Below are 17637 nucleotides of genomic sequence, written 5' to 3'. Positions count from 1 at the left end.
TGGGCTCCCGAGTACGCAGCGGACTACGGCACTGTATCTCAGTGCTAGAAACGTCACTACAGACCTTGGTTCGATTCCAGGCTGTATCACAACTGGCCATGAATGGGAGTCCCATAGAGTGGCGCGCAACTGTCCCAGGGTTGTCCGTGTTAGGGTTTGGCTGGGGTAGGCCATCATTATAAATAAGAATTTGTTCTTAACTGACTTGCCTAGTTAAATAAAGATAAAATAAATACAATTATTAACTGCTTTGGCCAGGAAAAACACTACATAGCCAACAGACATCCAGTTACTGCATCTTGAACTGGGAAGGGATGATGTCATTGTCTCTGAGTGTAGATCCACCTTTGATTGGACAGTCTATGATTATAATGATTAGATTGGAGAGTTTTACACTCACATGTACTCTTTTAATCTCCACCCAGGCACGACCAGAAGAGGACTGGCGACCCCTAAGAGCCTGGTTCCTCTCTCAATTTCATCCTAGGTTCATGTCCTTCTAGGGAGTTTTTCCGAGCCAACGTACTTCTACAGTACATTTGCATTGCTTGCTGCTTGGGGTTTTAGGATGGGTTTCTGTATGACCACTTTGTAACATCTACTGATGTAAAAAGGGCTTAATAAATACATGTGATTTGATGTGGTCAGTGGGAGCCGGTAGCTGACTAAATCAAATCAAATCCAACTTTACTTGTCACATGCGCCAAATACAACAAGTGTAGACCTTACCATGAAATGCTTACTTTACAAGTCTTTAACCAACAGTGAGGTTCAAGAAGAGTTAAGAAAATATTTACCAAATAGACTAAAGTAAAATATAAGAATAACAAGTAACATAATAAGAATAACAGTAACGAGGCTATATACAGGGGGCACCGGTACCAAGTCAGTGTGCAGGGGTACAGGTTAGTGGTGGCTATTGTGAGTGTATGATTGGACTGATAAGCAGGGCCAACAAGGCATGGCTCATTGTGATCCACACTGCATGTACAACAGGTGCTGCATGCATGATAACAGCCTGAAACAATGTATCTTCTCAGAGAGCGAGCAAGAGGAGAGCACCCTGTGATGATGTGGTGGTTTAATCTATTATACCACATTGGCAATGGTAAAATATTTATTTTCAAAAAGAGAGCAGAGCAGATAGGAAGAAATGGCCCTGACTGGAAGTGAAGAAAAAGATTATGGGAAGGATTAATTATGCAATCCGGTATTACCTGAATTACTTAGTAGAAAGAATTGCCCCAAAGCCATGATATGCAAAACTACTGTTCACTGAAATGTATAGGAGGACATATTTTTTTGTGAACATGTCATATAGCTGATAACCTGGCTGGTAGTTGTGCAACTGTTGTGTGGTGGGTGGAGCAGACATAGTCACATCCTCCATCCTCCCTATGAAATTCCTCAGAAGTCCTCATTAGATTCTAATGAGGGGCGGGACAATGAAATTAACCTTAGGACCAAAGGTTGCTGTTCAATAGCAGTCAGTGCTATGATGTCACTTGGTGGATTCCTACAAGCAATCAGTGCTGATTACAATACAGTAGTGCTCTGTGTTTGTTTAACCTCCTGCAGTGCTCGGAGATGTTTCCTTTCCCAGGCCCTGAGCATAGAAAAAAAACACCTGAGGGAGTTGGACTAAGGCCTCGCCTAAAGCTAATCTCTGAAGTGATCAGAATGATTTCTGACATTATTTTCTATGAGGACAGAAGTGAGCAAAACAAGTTGCTTGTGAGGGAGAAAGTTGTCTGACTGCTCTGACTCTCGATATCCTATATATTTATTTTTATTTAACCTTTAATTTAACAGGGAAGACATATATAGGCCTAGGTCTCTTTTCCAAATATGCCCTGTATTATACAATATAAATATACAAGTTATATATATCAACTCAGCAAAAAAGGAAATGTCCCTTTTTCAGGACCCTGTCTTCCAAAGGTAATTCGTAAAAATCCAAATAACTTCACAGATCTTCATTGTAAAGGGTTTAAACACTGTTTCCCATGCTTCAATGAACCATAAACAATTAATGAACATGCTCCTGTGGAACGGTCATTAAGACACTAACAGCTTACAGGCGGTAGGCAATTAAGGTCACAGTTATGAAAACTTAGGACACTAAAGAGACCCCCCCCCATTTGTTCAGGGACACATTATTCCATTTCTGTTAGTCAAATGTCTGTGGAACTTGTTTATGTCTCTTGTTATGTCAGTTTATGTCTCAGTTGTTGAATCTTGCTATGTTCATACAAATATTTAGACAGGTTAAGTTTGCTGAAAATAAATGCAGGTGACAGTGGGAGGATGATTCTTTTTTTGCTGAGTTATATATATATATATATATATATATATAAACCGCCATAAAAGTCAGACTACGGTTTGCAACTGCACATGGGGACAAAGACCGTAATTTTTGGAGAAATGTCCTCTGGTCTGATGAAACAAAAATACAAATGGTTGGCCATAATGACCATTATTATGTTTGGAGGACAAAGGGGGACGCTTGCAAGCAGAAGAACACCATCCCAACCATGAAGCACAAGGGTGGCAGCATCATGTTGTGGGGGTGCTTTGCTGCAGGAGGGACTGGTGCACTTCACAAAATAGATGGCATCATGATGGAGGAAAATTATGTGGATATATTGAGCTTTCAAAGCTTCTGATAGGCTAATTGACATCATTTGAGTCAATTGGAGGTGTACCTGCGAATGTATTTCGAGGCCTACCTTCAAACTCAGTGCCTCTTTGCTTAACGTCATGGGAAATGTAAAAGAAATCAGCCAGGACATTGTGAAGATGCTGGAGGAAACAGGCACAAAAGTATCTGTAGCCACAGTAAAAACGAGTCCTATGTCGACATAACCTGAAAGGCCGCTCAGCAAAGAAGAAGCCACTGCTCCGAAACCACAATAAAAAGCCAGACTATGGTTTGCAACTGCACATGGGGACAAAGATCGTACTTTTTGGAGAAATGTCCTCTTGTCTGATGAAACAAAAATATAACTATTTGGCCATAATGCCCATCATTATGTTTGGTGGAAAAAGGGGGAGGCTTGCAAGCTGAAGAACACCATCCCAACCATGAAGCACATGTTGTGGGGGTGCTTTGCTGCAGGAGGGACAGGTGCACTTTGCACAAAATATATGGCATCATGAGGGAGGACATTTACGTGGATATATTGAAGCAACATCTCAAGACATCAGTCAGAAAGTTAAAGCTTGGGTCTTCCAAATAGACAATGACCCCAAGCATACTTCCAAAGTTGAAATGGCTTAAAGACAACAAAGTCAAGGTAGTGGAGTGGTCATCACAAAGCCCTGACCTCAATCCTATAGAAAATTTGTGGGCAAAACTGAAAAAGTGTGTGTGAGCAAGGAGGCCTACAAACCTGACTCAGTTTTTTTTTTTTTACCTTTATTTATCTAGGGGGTTAGAACTTGTAACCTTCCGGTTGCTAGTCCAATGCTCTAACCACTAGGCTACCATGCCACCCCGCTAGGCTACATACACCAGCTCTATCAGGAGGAATGGGCCAACATTCACCCAACTTGTTGTGGGAAGCTTGTGGAAGGCTACCCAAAACGTTTGACCCAAGTTAAACAATTTAAAGGCAACGCTACCAAATACGAATTGAGTGTATGTAAACTTCTGACCCACTGGGAACGTGATGAGAGAAATAAAAGCTGACATTAATAATTCTCTCAGTTATTATTCTGACATTTCACATTCTTAAAATAAAGTGGTCATCCTAACTGACCTAAAACATGGAATCTTTACTAGGATTAAATGTCAGAAATGGTGAAAAACTGAGTTTAAATGTAATTGGCTAAGGTGTATGAACAGATATATTCTATTCTACTGTATTTAGTTCATGCCTATCCGACATTGATCACCCTAATATTTATACATTTCTTAATTCAATTCTTTTACTTTTAGATTTGTGTGTATTGTTGTGAATTGTTAGAAACTGCTGCACTGTTGGAGCTAGGAACACAAACATTTTGCCACAACTGCAATAACATCTGTTTAAATATGTGTATGTGACCAATACATTTAATTCGATTTTTAAGCCCAGACTTTAGTGTGTATCCCACTGTTAGATGTCTCCTGTAGGGTCAGTACCGCAGTTGGTGTGGGCTGGAGTGGAGACACATGACAAGGAGGAGGGGAAAAACATTTCAGGGGCACGGCTCTAATCTTCAAACAACCAATAAGAGGCTGGCTGGCTGGACTGACCTCACCAGTTCGCACTCTAGTGCCTTGGCCGGCCCAGCTGTTTGATCTGGCCACTGAATGAACCAAACTTTTGTCCACTTCCCTTCCACTTCACAGACTAGCCCTTATGCTGACTCTGAAGTATTAATTATAGTTTGGGACTGTCTCTCGGACTTTCTGGACCAGAAAGAGGTCTCTGCTTCTTCCACAGATCCACTTAGGATATAGTATAGTATGCAGTCTGTCCTGCGCTGAAGTGCCTCGGTGAGAGCTCCCCATCTCAGCCTGCAGAGCTCATCTGGATTTAGAAAGATCTGCTGGCAAGGTAAGACGCATCCCATACATCCATCTGCATTAGCTCTGAGATGTTGATTTGTCGACATGGGAAAAGAAAGGGGCATCTCACTTATACGTTTGATGTGACACATACAGTATGTCAGGTTGTTATGTGAGTGACGGGTGCGAGAAAAAAACATGGCAATTTCTTTCATTCTTCATGCCCTGAAAAGCACTGACAGATGGTCATGATCACGACGGCTCACTTTGGGGTCGTTATAGTATTGAGGAGGATGTTTGAGGCATGGCTGCAATGGAAATCAATGGGGATCGCCTACTACAAAACCATAGGCCAGGACCTGAACTCTCCAACTCATTCCTACCAAGCCTTCAACCTAAATCCCACTGCTTGTATCGTAGGCTTTAGAAGAGCATACTGAAATAACCTAATATTGGTCCAGCAACCCAACTTTTGTCCTGATCTGATCCACATTAGTTTCTGTTAGTCACACATCCATTTGGGGGGCCATGTTCGCTTAAAGTCCTGGGGCTTCTGATCCCCGGGCTTCTGCGCCTCCCTGAAGTGACAAGATGTCTGCTAGGGATTGAACCTTGTATAAGATAAGACATAGACCTTGTTGTGGCACAGCTAATACCCTGTAGCGCCGAGCACATGTGCCGCTGGCACGTTTGAAGCAGCATATTCCATCTCAAGTGGCACTGTCAGGCCTCCCACTTTGGCTGCTTATTACAGAACTTAAGCCAATGAGGGGGCCATTCTCCATTCCCCCTGTTCCCCTGACTCATATTTCATCCTCCATGCATGCTGTCTGCACATGGTAAACCTAGAAAGCAGGATCAAATAGAGTTTTCAACTCAAGAGTCTGCAAGGTTTTCAGTCTTCTTGAGTGGAGGAAATTGCCGCCCTTGTTTATTTCATTATTCATAACCTTGATGGGTTTATAAATCGTTAATATACGTTATTGTCTTTGTCCTGATTTTCTCCTCCATTCTTGAATTTAAACAGAAGATTATTACACGGTGTTGTTCGTGTGGGACTCAGCGAACTCCCTGACCCCATGCACAGAATGTACAAAATGTACACGGCGTGTGTGCCCTGTGCTCTAGCACAAACATGTAAGGATTGAGAGACTGCCTGTTGAAAGTGTAAAGACTATTTTCAGATAGAGACATGTCTTTTTTGCTGACCTTTGTTCCCAGGGCAGGAAGTGACGGCTGTAAGAGGACACCCCGTACATTGCATTCTCACACCTATTAAACAGTGCAATCCACTCCTGATAAGTGCACTTTGGATATGTACAAACTCCTGTGCAATATAACTGCATGGCCTGGTTTAGTTGAAGTTAATAGGGAAACGCCGTCTTATTTTTCCTTTCTCTCTCTACAGCCGCTAACAAAGGAACATTGTAAACCAGCATGGCACTGTGAATGACTTTAAGAGACTCCAATGGCAGCCTTTTCAGTTGAACGCATTCAGTTGTACAACCTTAACCTTCCCTATATCTAGGTTCAATTCTCACTCTGCAAATTGTAAAAAAAAATTTAAAAAATAAACAGACAGCTCTTTGATAGATATTTTCAACGGCTGCTCTCCTTTTTGTTTACCTGGAAATTCCTGTTACACTGTCCAACATGCAATATGTCGTAGCCGACATTAACGGGTTTCTGTATAAGACGTAGTCCCACCCTGAATTTTTTGTTGTTGTAATCAAACGAGACACTCAGAGGATGCCATACACAAAGCCCACTGTCGGTCATTGACTCGTTATATTACCTTTGCATCAAAGTTCTGTCTGGACAGTGTTAGGAGGAAATAATGGGCTTTTGAAAAACAAAACAAAAAACGCCCCACTTTCCTCCAGACTTCAGCATTCAATCAGTGCAATCCTATCACCCTCCCAACTCAACTCTCAGCTTGGCGTCTCAGTTTCTCAAAACTCTGGAAAGATACGGTCCATGCCGAGGCACTGCTGCTCCGTACACCAAACTGCTAATCCCATGTTGTTTTCACCACCACAAAGGGCCGTCACTTTGTTTAGATCAAGAGTCCTCTCCGCCGAACATGCAGAAGCTCTAAATGATCACCCTCTTTATGAAAGCGTAGCCCTTAGCTTTGGAGGAAGCTAAATATAACACATGTTCACGGTTTGATCCATTTGCACTGCGGATGGGCTCCCCAGTGTAAACAATACAATAAGCCATGTGACTCTGGAGATGGGCCTGTATTCAGCAGCTCAGAAGTGAGGAGTCGTGGGAGTATAATGGACGGCTGGAATTACAGGAGGTGTAAAAAAGCAGCTCCAGAAATGCCACCCACACAGGCAATATTGGGCTTTTTAGGATGCGTCTTTTTGGCAAATCAAATTCATCCATTTACTTGTGAAATCCCGGAGGATGAAGTTATGGATTCTGCGTTTCATACACTGGTAAGAAATAATCATGCAAATGGCCTAAAGTTGAAACTATCGAAAGTTGGCAACCAGCAGGTAAACCAATAACAAAGCGTACTCCCCAACGCTGTTTTGGTAAGAAGCCGAGGGGTGGGGCTGGAGAAATGTCACCTCTATCAAATTCATAGACGGAACTATGGATGCAAGGACTGACCATCCATGATTTCAAAATGATAGTTTTAACGATGTTTTGAGGCTTCTTACCAAAATGTAAACAAACAGGCAGTGGAGCCTGTTCATTTAGATTGACTTTGTTTACAAACGTTGAAGTAAAACAAGCTTATATTTCTGGCTCTGATGGGGTACGGCAGTTGAACTAAGCTCATGAAGCGTTTATGCGTTAATAAGCGACTGCTGATTGCCCGCTGCTGATTGTCAACATTTAAATGATCAAGCCATTGATGTTAACAGGACATTTTCATGCGTGCCTTACCCCTCTCGCTGTTTGATATTTAGTTATTGTTGTAATAACATTGATTCACTGAAGCAAATTACCATGACACACCTGTGATATCTACCAAACATAGCCGCGGGAAGTAGGGGTGCCGACGATGCTGCAGGGAAAATTGTTCCCAAAAGTAGTGCACTGGGCCTTTACTAGTATTAAAAAAAAGGTTGTTGTATAATTAAGAACAGTATCTTTCAGGATTCAATAGTTGTAATTGTAAGAGTTGTTGCCCAGTCCCGTTCTCTGTGATTGTCATTCTAATGGAATCCAGAAGGAACAAGTCCCTGTCCTCAAACATGTACATCAAAAAGGGCAAAGTCACGGGCAACAACCACTTTTTGTGCAGTATTAGTTTACCATCCTTACAAACCACTTAATGTAAATGTGCACTACTGTATTGTATATAGATTGGTCATCTAGGTTTGTACCTGTAGACTTTTCATAACCATGAAGAAAAACACAATACAGTAATTGAGACATCAAGTGGTTTGTAATGCCGTGAGGTGAGGATGTGGCTCACTTGGTAGAGCATTCTGCTTGCAATGCTATGGTTGTGGGTTCAATTCCCATGGGGCACCAGTACAAAAAAAGTATGAAAATGTAAGCACTCACTATGGTAAGTTGCTCTGAATAAAAGCATCTATGGAAAATAAATGAATAGACCATTTCAGTTAGACCAAGCAAGAATTTTTTATATTCCACAACTATTATCAGATTAACTGTTTTGTACAGATAATTATCAGACTCACATTACAAATGCTGGTAAACACTCAAATACATTTCGATTTTTTACATTTTTATCACAAAAGTAGTGGACTGTGCCTTTACTATTCCTGAATTAGTGGACCGATATAGATGTCATCAGCACGGCAAAAAACAAATTGCCACGTGTTTAATGAACTTTTCTATTATTTCTCTATTTTCTTTCTCTCTGCATTGTTGAGAAGGGCCCGTAAGTAAGCATTTCACTGTTAGTCTGCACCTGATCTTTCCGAAGCATGTGACAAATGAAGTTATATTTTAATTGATCTGACCTTAACAGTAAAGAACAAGTCTTCCTTGAACATACATATTTACTTTTGTGATTAATGTTCATGTTCACTTCGTGAAACATTGTTTAATAACATAGTTTGATTCATAAAAAAAATTATAATAAAACATACAGTTCTAGCTTTGTTTAAACGATGACATGTTTCTGAAAACTTTATTCATCTTTCTCCAACAGGTGCCCATTGCTGTGTAGGGTCCTGTGCAGAGGAGCTTGGTGAGCAGCAGCCATGCCGCCTGCCACTGGAGGACCCCAGGGGTACACCCCTCCAGAGGGGGGCTGGGGCTGGGCAGTGGTGGTGGGAGCCTTCATCTCCATCGGCTTCTCCTTTGCCTTTCCCAAGTCCATCACTGTCTTCTTCAAGGAGATCGAGGTCATCTTCGACTGCTCCAGCAGCCAGGTGTCCTGGATCTCATCCATCATGCTGGCAGTCATGTACGCTGGAGGTGAGCTGGAAGATGGAATAGTACACCACTCCCAGAAATGTACATGTTAATTAAAAACGTTTTGGATATACAGTAATAACACAATAAAAAAAATTTTCCCACACAAATTAAATTCTAACATGTTAAATGTGTACTCCAGCCATCTTTGCTTTCACAAATGCCTGAAAAGCAAGAATGGGGTGCATTTTTTTTGTTCCTCAATACATTACACATTTTACATGCCATGGAACATATTAGAATTGCAAACGGAATGTGTTAATTTCCCAGTAGGAAGAGCTAGTGTGATGAGATAGTGTGTGGCAGAAGTGAGCTGTAAGATGCACAGCCAGAGTGAGTAGTGGAGCATTGTGTAACAGACCTGGGTTCAAAGGGCTTTTGCTTTCTTTCCAATACATTGAGCTTTTGATTGAGCCTTGGCAGGGAACGGACCAAGCGACCATTTAATTGGTTCCATTGCGCCAGGCGTAACTCAATCAAGCAGAGCTAAAATATTTTATAGAAAACAAACGCTACTTCAACCCAGGCCTGTTGTTGGCAGCGTGTAACCGCTGCCTAAGAGCACATTAGCTACATTGATATTGTCATCAGTAATAACAGCTGCTGAACACCCCAATAGTGTCCTACTAAAGCTTGGTCATCCCATGAAGGGAATGGTGATGATCATTTTTAAGTGCTACTGACACCTTTTAGCTACTGTAGCTCATTAAGCATGTGTCCCAAATCGTGTCGCACCATATCTTCCTACAAACTCTCAAGATGACTTTGGAAACTTCAACTTGGCTTTCTTTTAGATATTTAATTTGATGCAAAGAAATGTGAATGATAGATACGAAAACAACTTAGAAAATGTCTGCCATCGTCCTTCATGCTCTGACTGCTCCTTGTAACATGAATGTAATCTGGAAGCCTATGTTAGGCCTCCGTATTGTCTGTATACCTTTCAGTGCGAATGCGATTGAAAAATACACTCTACCTTTTGCTCAGTAGACCATTCATGCACCTTCTTTTCTTCAGTCACACAGAGCTCCCATAGTTTCCCACCCATTGACTATGTGGCGTGAGGTCACTGGGCATCACATCAAGATGAAGTATATTGTCCAAAACGAGACGGCGAGGCCTGAATCAAACCACTATCTTTGAAATTAAATGAACTGGGAATGCTTTTACTCTTCAGAAGCATCGTCTTTAACAGTGCAACGGTAGCTGTCTCCTGATTCTCTGTGGATGTGGTTCCTCTCTTTCCAGTGTGCTTGTTAATGCTCTGATCATGTCAATGTTGTCCCAGGTGACATCTGAGGCTGAGGAGTTGAAATGGCCAACATGAAAGTCAGGCAGACCACTGTGAGTGTGTCGGTTGGTCTGGCTTCCTGTACCAGCGGGGACTGGGGTGAATCAAATGCTGGGTGATGTTAAACAGGTCTGCCCCGTGAACCGGTGATACGCCTCTTTTCAGCTGCATGACATTCAACACACACACACAGAACAGCAATCAGAGGGACTCTCCTTCTCATGCTCCTTTGTCCCTCAAGACGAGGTCTGGCGTCAGATAACAAAGCGTTGTCGGCATTGTCTGTTTTCTCTCCAGGAGGGGAGATAAACTGGCATGGTGTTGTCTCATAAAAGTTACTTAACATTGTTATTAACTGCACAAATTGCCAGCGTTTTCAGTCGGCTTAGTAGTAGTGCCTGTTTAGAATAACGTGTAAGATAAACAACTGTACAAGTAATTACCAAAACACTGAACTCATGAGAGGATTAGTGCCGGTATGTTTCACGTGTAGTAGTACAAACTACATACACAGTATAGTTGGTCAAGCTTCAGTAATAGCAGCACTTTATGAATTCTTGAATGATTTCGGAACCATAATCCTAATTTAGTATATAAGCGACCGGCATCATGTGTGTAAGTATAGTCCACTCAGACAGATAAGCAGTCATTAACCTACTGAAGTACAAAGCTGCCGTGACTGGCCCCCACCAGATCAGTGAATCACTGCTATTTATTGTTCAGCAGTACATTCCTTCAAAAGATAACACCTAGCTCAGGCACACATTCAGGAGCTGCATGGGTGAAAGCCAGGTCACCGGGTCATGCAGTAAGATTGTCTCAGATGGTTCCCAGTAGATTCCAGTTCTCCCTCTCTGAGCTCTGAGTAGGTTGCCTGTTAGCTAGGTTCTGGACACATCACTGCCTGTGCATAATGAGGAACACATTACTGTGTGGGCTTACCTCTAACCCCTGTACAGGACCAGAATACACAGGCCCTGTCAAACTCAGACCCTAATGATGTCTACGACCCAGTCCTGGCAAGCCTTAAAGTGGGGGTGATGTCCAACGGTACACGGCACACAATATGTGTTCTTCTAGATTGTAGTTCAATGAGTCAATGAGTCATTGAATCAATTGTCTTTAGAAAAAACTTTTTTTTACAGTGGTCTTGAAGTACTTAACAGTAACCTGCCTAGACTCCCAAAGACCAAGCAGCGGCAATCCATACATGTAACATTTTTGATAGGTAGGCGTTCTTGCACAACAGAAAATGGCTTGTGTTGCTTGCCTTATTTAACTGTAAGTCGCCATAACAATTTATTGAATAGTATTTGTGTGTCATCCATGAATGCTATGAAAAAAAGATTGTTATGGAAAATTAATACATTCACTGAATAATGGGACATAGTCCTCTTGTCCCCTCTTGAATTTCTTACCTATCCTACTCATAATGTCTGACATGGTCAGGTTTGGTCATAGCCTACCTCCTCAGACTTTCTCCCCCCTCACCAGCTCATCTTTGAAAAGGGCGGGGACAGGCTCTTTGTTGGAGTTTAGCCTTGCCTGCATTAGAATTTAAGAAGCCTTTGTCGTGTTCCGAGCTGGCAAATGAGTCTGGACAACCTCTAAATAAAAACCGTCACATTCTATTTAGGTTCCTTCAGTGGTGCATAGCCTACCTCCTCAGACTTTCTCCCCCCCTCACCAGCTCATCTTTGAAAAGGGCGGGGACAGGCTCTTTGTTGGAGTTTAGCCTTGCCTGCATTAGAATTTAAGAAGCCTTTGTCGTGTTCCGAGCTGGCAAATGAGTCTGGACAACCTCTAAATAAAAACCGTCACATTCTATTTAGGTTCCTTCAGTGGTGCCGAGATTTGGCAGGGAGGCTGAAGCATCTTCCACGTCGATCTTCGCTCCCATTTAGGCCCTGTTGTTGTAAGCCAGACAGAGGGTGGGCATGCAGACAGAGAGTAGGCATATGTTCACATAGTGTAGTGAGCGAGCTGTGGTTAGGCTCAGTTATTAATCCGTAGTTACCTTGAATTGGTGTTGCCAAAACCTCAGATTCAGCTACACCTTAATGGAATGAATATGTTGCAGTCTAAGACAATAACAAAATGATGATATTGTGAACAGCCTCCAATGTTTCCAGTAGGGAGGATAATAGGGCATGTACTGTAGTAGTAGACTGTGGGGTGAACCTGAGGCCATCGTTGATTAGAAAAATGTGGAGTATGTTTATCAAGTCACATCAATAGACAATGAACTGTATATTCAGACATTGGTGGTACAATGGGTGGGACAAAGTAATTTCCCTTTCAATGTATTGTTCCCATCTTTCAAAATGAAGGGATAGTATTTACTATTACATGGGACTTATGGTAGGATACCCATAGGGAATGAGTCTGCCTAAAGGAGTCACCCGTGTTTCAGTGCGGCTGGTGGCTAGCTGATGTCGGCTAGGCGAACCGAAAAGTGTGCTTGCATACTCCCTTAAAAGACCTTTGCTTGAAAAAAATGAAGAAATCGGCAAGAGTACTGTTTGTCCATTTTGCGACGCGATAGCCAGTCCTCAAAATAGTCACAATTAATTGAAGATAACTCAAGTCACGCATTTTTAAGTTTTTTTTTGCCAAGGAGACCTTAGTTGCGCAATTGTATATCTAATTAAGATGTAGGTAGAGCATAGCTCTTGCAACATCAGGGTTGTTGGTTTGATTCCCACTTGGGAACAGTACGAAAAAGTACGATAAATGTATGCACTCATTAGTACAACTGTAAGTCACTCTGGAAAGAGCGTCTGCTAAATGACTAACATGATGTTTGATGCAGTATTTTTCATGAAAACTAGTTGTCTCTCGTTGAATAACAACAACGATTTTATTGAAGAATCCCTAACGTTGACCAGTCACAGACGAAGGGGTGTAGACACCCGAACTTCGACTGGCCTTGAGAAAAAATGTTGTATTCCCAAACAGCCAACAAAACCCTTACCAAAGTCCAAAACGAACGAAAACATCACCAAATGTCGTCATAATGTATGCACAAACTGTTTTGTCTGGGAAGCATGTGGACGCATTAAGTGTAGCCTACTCTGCTGTTTTTATGTTGTGCTAAGTATGCTGCTTGGAGACAGTGGACATAAAATACAATGTACTTTATGGTTTCAGTCCTAATTGTATCCTGTATTCAAGTACTTTCAACTTTTTTTGTATCTATACAAAATCTCTCTCTTACACACACACACACACATCATCCTGCACACACACGATCACCCACAGAGCAGAATGAAGCAGGATTTTACAGTAGCCTTGTTCTGAAGGGCTCTTTAGAGACGTCTTCTTTTGTCATTCTCAGCACCTACGTTAGGAGCACACAAGCCGCAGCGACACCTCACAATTTCATTGTGATTGTCTTGTTTTGTGTGAGATTGCATTGCGAACAGTCGCTAGACCAGAGAAATTGCTGCAGTGCTGCAGTGAGAGAAATCATTGCACAAGTTGTGTTGATTCTCTGGCTGCGCCGGTGTTTCTCAGAACTGTTGCTTTGGGGAACTCTAGTGGTCAAATATAACATCTCTCTCAAGTTATCTGGCTTTTCTTATTATACACTTTCCCTTTATCACGTTTTGAATAAAGAAAGGAATCTTCTCTATGAACATATTTAAAACCAAGTGAATAAACAATAATAAAGAGAAAGGAATGCCATCCTATAAAGGTCATCAACATTTGATTTCAATAGTCATAATGGTATAGTCAGTTTTGCTTGGGCATAGTTGCCTAATGTGACTTTTCCCTACACGTGAACCATCTTGACTGTTTGGTATTGCATTTGTCATTTGTGACGTGTGTGTGTGTTGTGTTTGTCTCAGGTCCTATCAGCAGTATCCTGGTTAATAAGTATGGGAGTCGTCCAGTCATGATGTGTGGAGGATTACTGTCTGGGTGTGGACTGATATCTGCCTCCTTCTGTAACTCAGTGGAAGGACTGTACTTCTGTGTGGGAGTGGTCGGAGGTCAGTGATCTAAAGTAACTAAGTCAAAAATAATTTGAAGCACAACTTAGGTAGATTTGTGGGGTATCTGTACTTTACTATTTATATTTTTTGACAACTACATTCCCAAAGACAATATGTACTTTTTACTCCCATACATTTTCCCTCACACCCCAAAATACTTGCTCCCGCAGGACAACAATATGGTTCAATTCACACAATTATCAATATGCTTTCTAGTTTGCGTAACATAAGGAACTTGATGTATAAGCATTTCCTTTTACGTTTTACTTTTATGAAAATTGAGTACTTTTTCCACCACCGTACTTATGTACATTTAAAACCAGATATTTGAGTCTTTTACTCCTTGTTGTGTTTTGCTGGGTGACTTTTACTTGAGTAATTTTCTACAGGATCGGGGTGTCGTCCCCCCCCAGTTGAGCTAATGTGGGTAGCATGAGATTGATACAAAACAAAAAATCCCAGGACATAGACATATCTGATATTGGCAGAAAGCTTACATTCTTGATAAATCTAACTGCACTGTCCAATTTACAGTAACTTTTCTTTGTTTTATCTTTTACCAGATCTAATGTCTTATATTCTCCTACATTAATTTCACATTTCCACAAACTTCAATGTGTTTTCTTTCAAATGGTATCAAGAATATGCATGTCCTGAGCTACAGGCAGTTAGATTTGGGTATGTCATTTTAGGCAAAAATTGAAAAAAGGGTCAGATCCGAGGTTAAGTTATCTTTACTTTTACTTAAGTATGAGTATTGTTTCAACCTTTGTCAGAGGTAGGCCTCTTTCATTTATGATCACAATTTTGTTTTTTCTGTTAAGGACCTTTATCGCCCTCTAGGGAACTCTTTAGGAACTCTATCACCACTCTAGTATCCTGTGTCTAGACTAAAACCAATGTGAAATCACTAAACATAAATATGTTTTGAACTGTTATAAATGTATTTTAACAGGCTTGGGACTGGCATTCAATCTGAACCCAGCCCTTACTATGATTGGGAAGTACTTCTACCATAAGCGGCCCATCGCCAATGGAATCGCCATGGCAGGCAGCCCGGTGTTCCTGTCCACCCTGGCCCCTCTCAACAGTTGGTTATTTGACCAGTTTGGCTGGAGGGGCAGCTTCCTGATCCTGGGAGGCCTGCTGTTCAACTGCTGCGTGGCTGGCTCTCTCATGAGACCCATCGAAACCAAAACACAGTCTTCCTTGAAAAGTGAAGATGTTGCCAAAGAGAGTATGACATGTGGGCAGAAGTGCAACACTTTTATTGACCTCTCGCTGTTCAAACACCGGGGCTTTGTGCTCTACCTCATGGGTAACGTCATCATGTTCTTTGGTCTCTTCTCCCCACTGGTGTTCCTTAGTAACTTCGCCAAGAGCAGGGACATCCCCAAAGAGAAGGCAGCCTTCCTGCTGTCTGTTCTGGCCTTTGTGGACATGGTGGCCCGGCCTTCCATGGGCATTGTGGCCAATACCAAGTGGATACGACCCAGGGTGCAGTACTTCTTTGCCTGCTCTGTGCTATTGAATGGCGTGTGCCACATCCTGGCCCCCATCTCCGTGGACTACACAGGCTTTGTTATCTACGCCATCTTCTTTGGCTTTGCCTTCGGCTGGCTGAGTGCAGTGCTGTTTGAGACACTCATGGACCTGGTGGGAACCCAGCGCTTCTCCAGTGCGGTGGGACTGGTCACCATCGTGGAGTGTGGGCCTGTCTTGTTAGGACCCCCTTTGCTAGGTGAGTATGTGCACACGTACATGTATTTGTAGTTTAGTTAAGCACCTTGTTTCTATATAAAGACACACAATCATCTAACTGGTTAATTTTTATGAAAAGTAAAGTAAACTTATGATACAATTTAGAATTAATCTTTTGTTTTTCCACAGGTAAATTCAAAGACATTTACAACGACTACCAATACACCTACCAGAGCTGTGGGGTGATCCTCATTATTGCCAGTGTGTTCCTGTTCGTGGGGATGGGTATCAACTACCGGTTGTTGCACAAAGAGAAAAAGGAGGAGGAAAGGAAGGCTGATCTGGAGGAAAAAGAAGAAGAGTCCAACAAGGACAATGCTGCCAAAGAAGCCAGCAACGACAGGTTGAGAGCATTTGATGAGGCAAAAATTGCGGAAGACACAGTCTAACTCTCATTACCATGTGAATGTGTGAATTTGATGTCATCGCAATACAGTCAATTAAGATAATGTAGACATCAAATTTATTCAGTTCAAGTCCTTGCCATCTAGCAGATTTCATGTAAAGATAATTCTCAGCCCCATTTCCACTTCTGTCATTGAATAATGTATTATTAGTATAATATGACTGGAGCAAGATACACTTGTGTATGATATAGGCATGCAATCTCTACTGACATGTACTGCCGCCCTGCAAAAATATACTCTATGTGATCAATCTGGACTCCAGATGGTCCATTTTCTGCATAAGTGTTGTGATATATTTTTTGAATATTATTAGATACAGGTCATTTGTTTATACTGTGTTTGGAATTTCATAAATGCACTTTATATAACTGCAATTTATTATTCAGTGAAAAAATGGAACTGCTATAACTTTTAGAACCTTTAATAAATCACTATAACATTTTGTTCACACTATCATGTCAGGTTTCTTTCTCTCTTAAAGCATTTCTAGAAACCTGTTCTTAAAGTAACACTGTTAGTGAGTTACATGAATAGTCAGGTGTCATCTCTTGATGTGACATGTATTCCCAATTTTATTCAATACAACTTAACAACAATTATTTCCTGCCTGAAAAATTATTTCTACAATTCATGTCCAAAAGTATGTGGACATCTCATTCCAAAATCACGGGCATTAATATGAATTTGGTTCCCCCCTTTGCTGCCATAACAGCCTGCACTATTATGGGAAGGCTTTGCACTAGATGTTGGAACATTGCTGTGGGGACTTGCTTCCATTCAATCACAAGAGCATTAGTGAGATTGGACAATGCTGTTGGGCGACTAGGCCTGACTCGCAGTTGAGCGTTCCAATTAATCCCAAAGGTGTTCGATGCGGTTGAGGTCAGGGCTCTGTGCAGGACAGTCAAGTTCTTCCACGCCGATCTCGAAAAAACTTTTCTGTATGGACCTCGCTTTGTGCACTGGGGCATTGTCATGCTGAAACAGGAAAGGGCCTTCCCCAAACTGTTGCCAGAAAGTTAGAAGCACAGAATCATCTAGAATGTCATTGTATGCTAAAGCGTTAAGATTTCCCTTCACTGTAACTAAGGGACCTAGCCCGAACCATGAAAAACAGCCCCAGACCATTATTCCTCCAACATCGAAATTTACAGTTGGCACGATGCATTGGGGCAGGTAGCGTTCTCCTGGCATCCTCCAAACCCAGATTTGTCGGTCAGAGTGCCAGATGGTGAAGTGTGAATCATCACTCCAGAGAGCGCGTTTCCACTGCTC

At 41.8% G+C, this 17637-nt stretch overlaps 1 protein-coding gene across 1 annotated transcript; it reads left to right on the top strand.

Annotated features, from left to right (window-relative positions):
• The first annotated feature begins 4242 nt into the window (after positions 1 to 4242).
• LOC112254210 (monocarboxylate transporter 1-like) lies at positions 4243 to 16815 on the top strand. Its single transcript, XM_024426548.2, has 5 exons — positions 4243 to 4544; positions 8640 to 8908; positions 14048 to 14191; positions 15150 to 15935; positions 16085 to 16815. Exons 2-5 carry the CDS (start codon positions 8692 to 8694, stop codon positions 16342 to 16344), a joined length of 1407 nt encoding a protein of 468 aa, XP_024282316.1. The 5' UTR covers positions 4243 to 4544; positions 8640 to 8691; the 3' UTR covers positions 16345 to 16815.
• The last annotated feature ends 822 nt before the right edge of the window (positions 16816 to 17637 follow it).

Source organism: Oncorhynchus tshawytscha, linkage group LG07 (assembly GCF_018296145.1).
Source record: "Oncorhynchus tshawytscha isolate Ot180627B linkage group LG07, Otsh_v2.0, whole genome shotgun sequence".
Lineage (NCBI taxonomy): Eukaryota > Metazoa > Chordata > Actinopteri > Salmoniformes > Salmonidae > Oncorhynchus > Oncorhynchus tshawytscha.
This window is presented reverse-complemented; position numbering and strand designations above follow the sequence as displayed.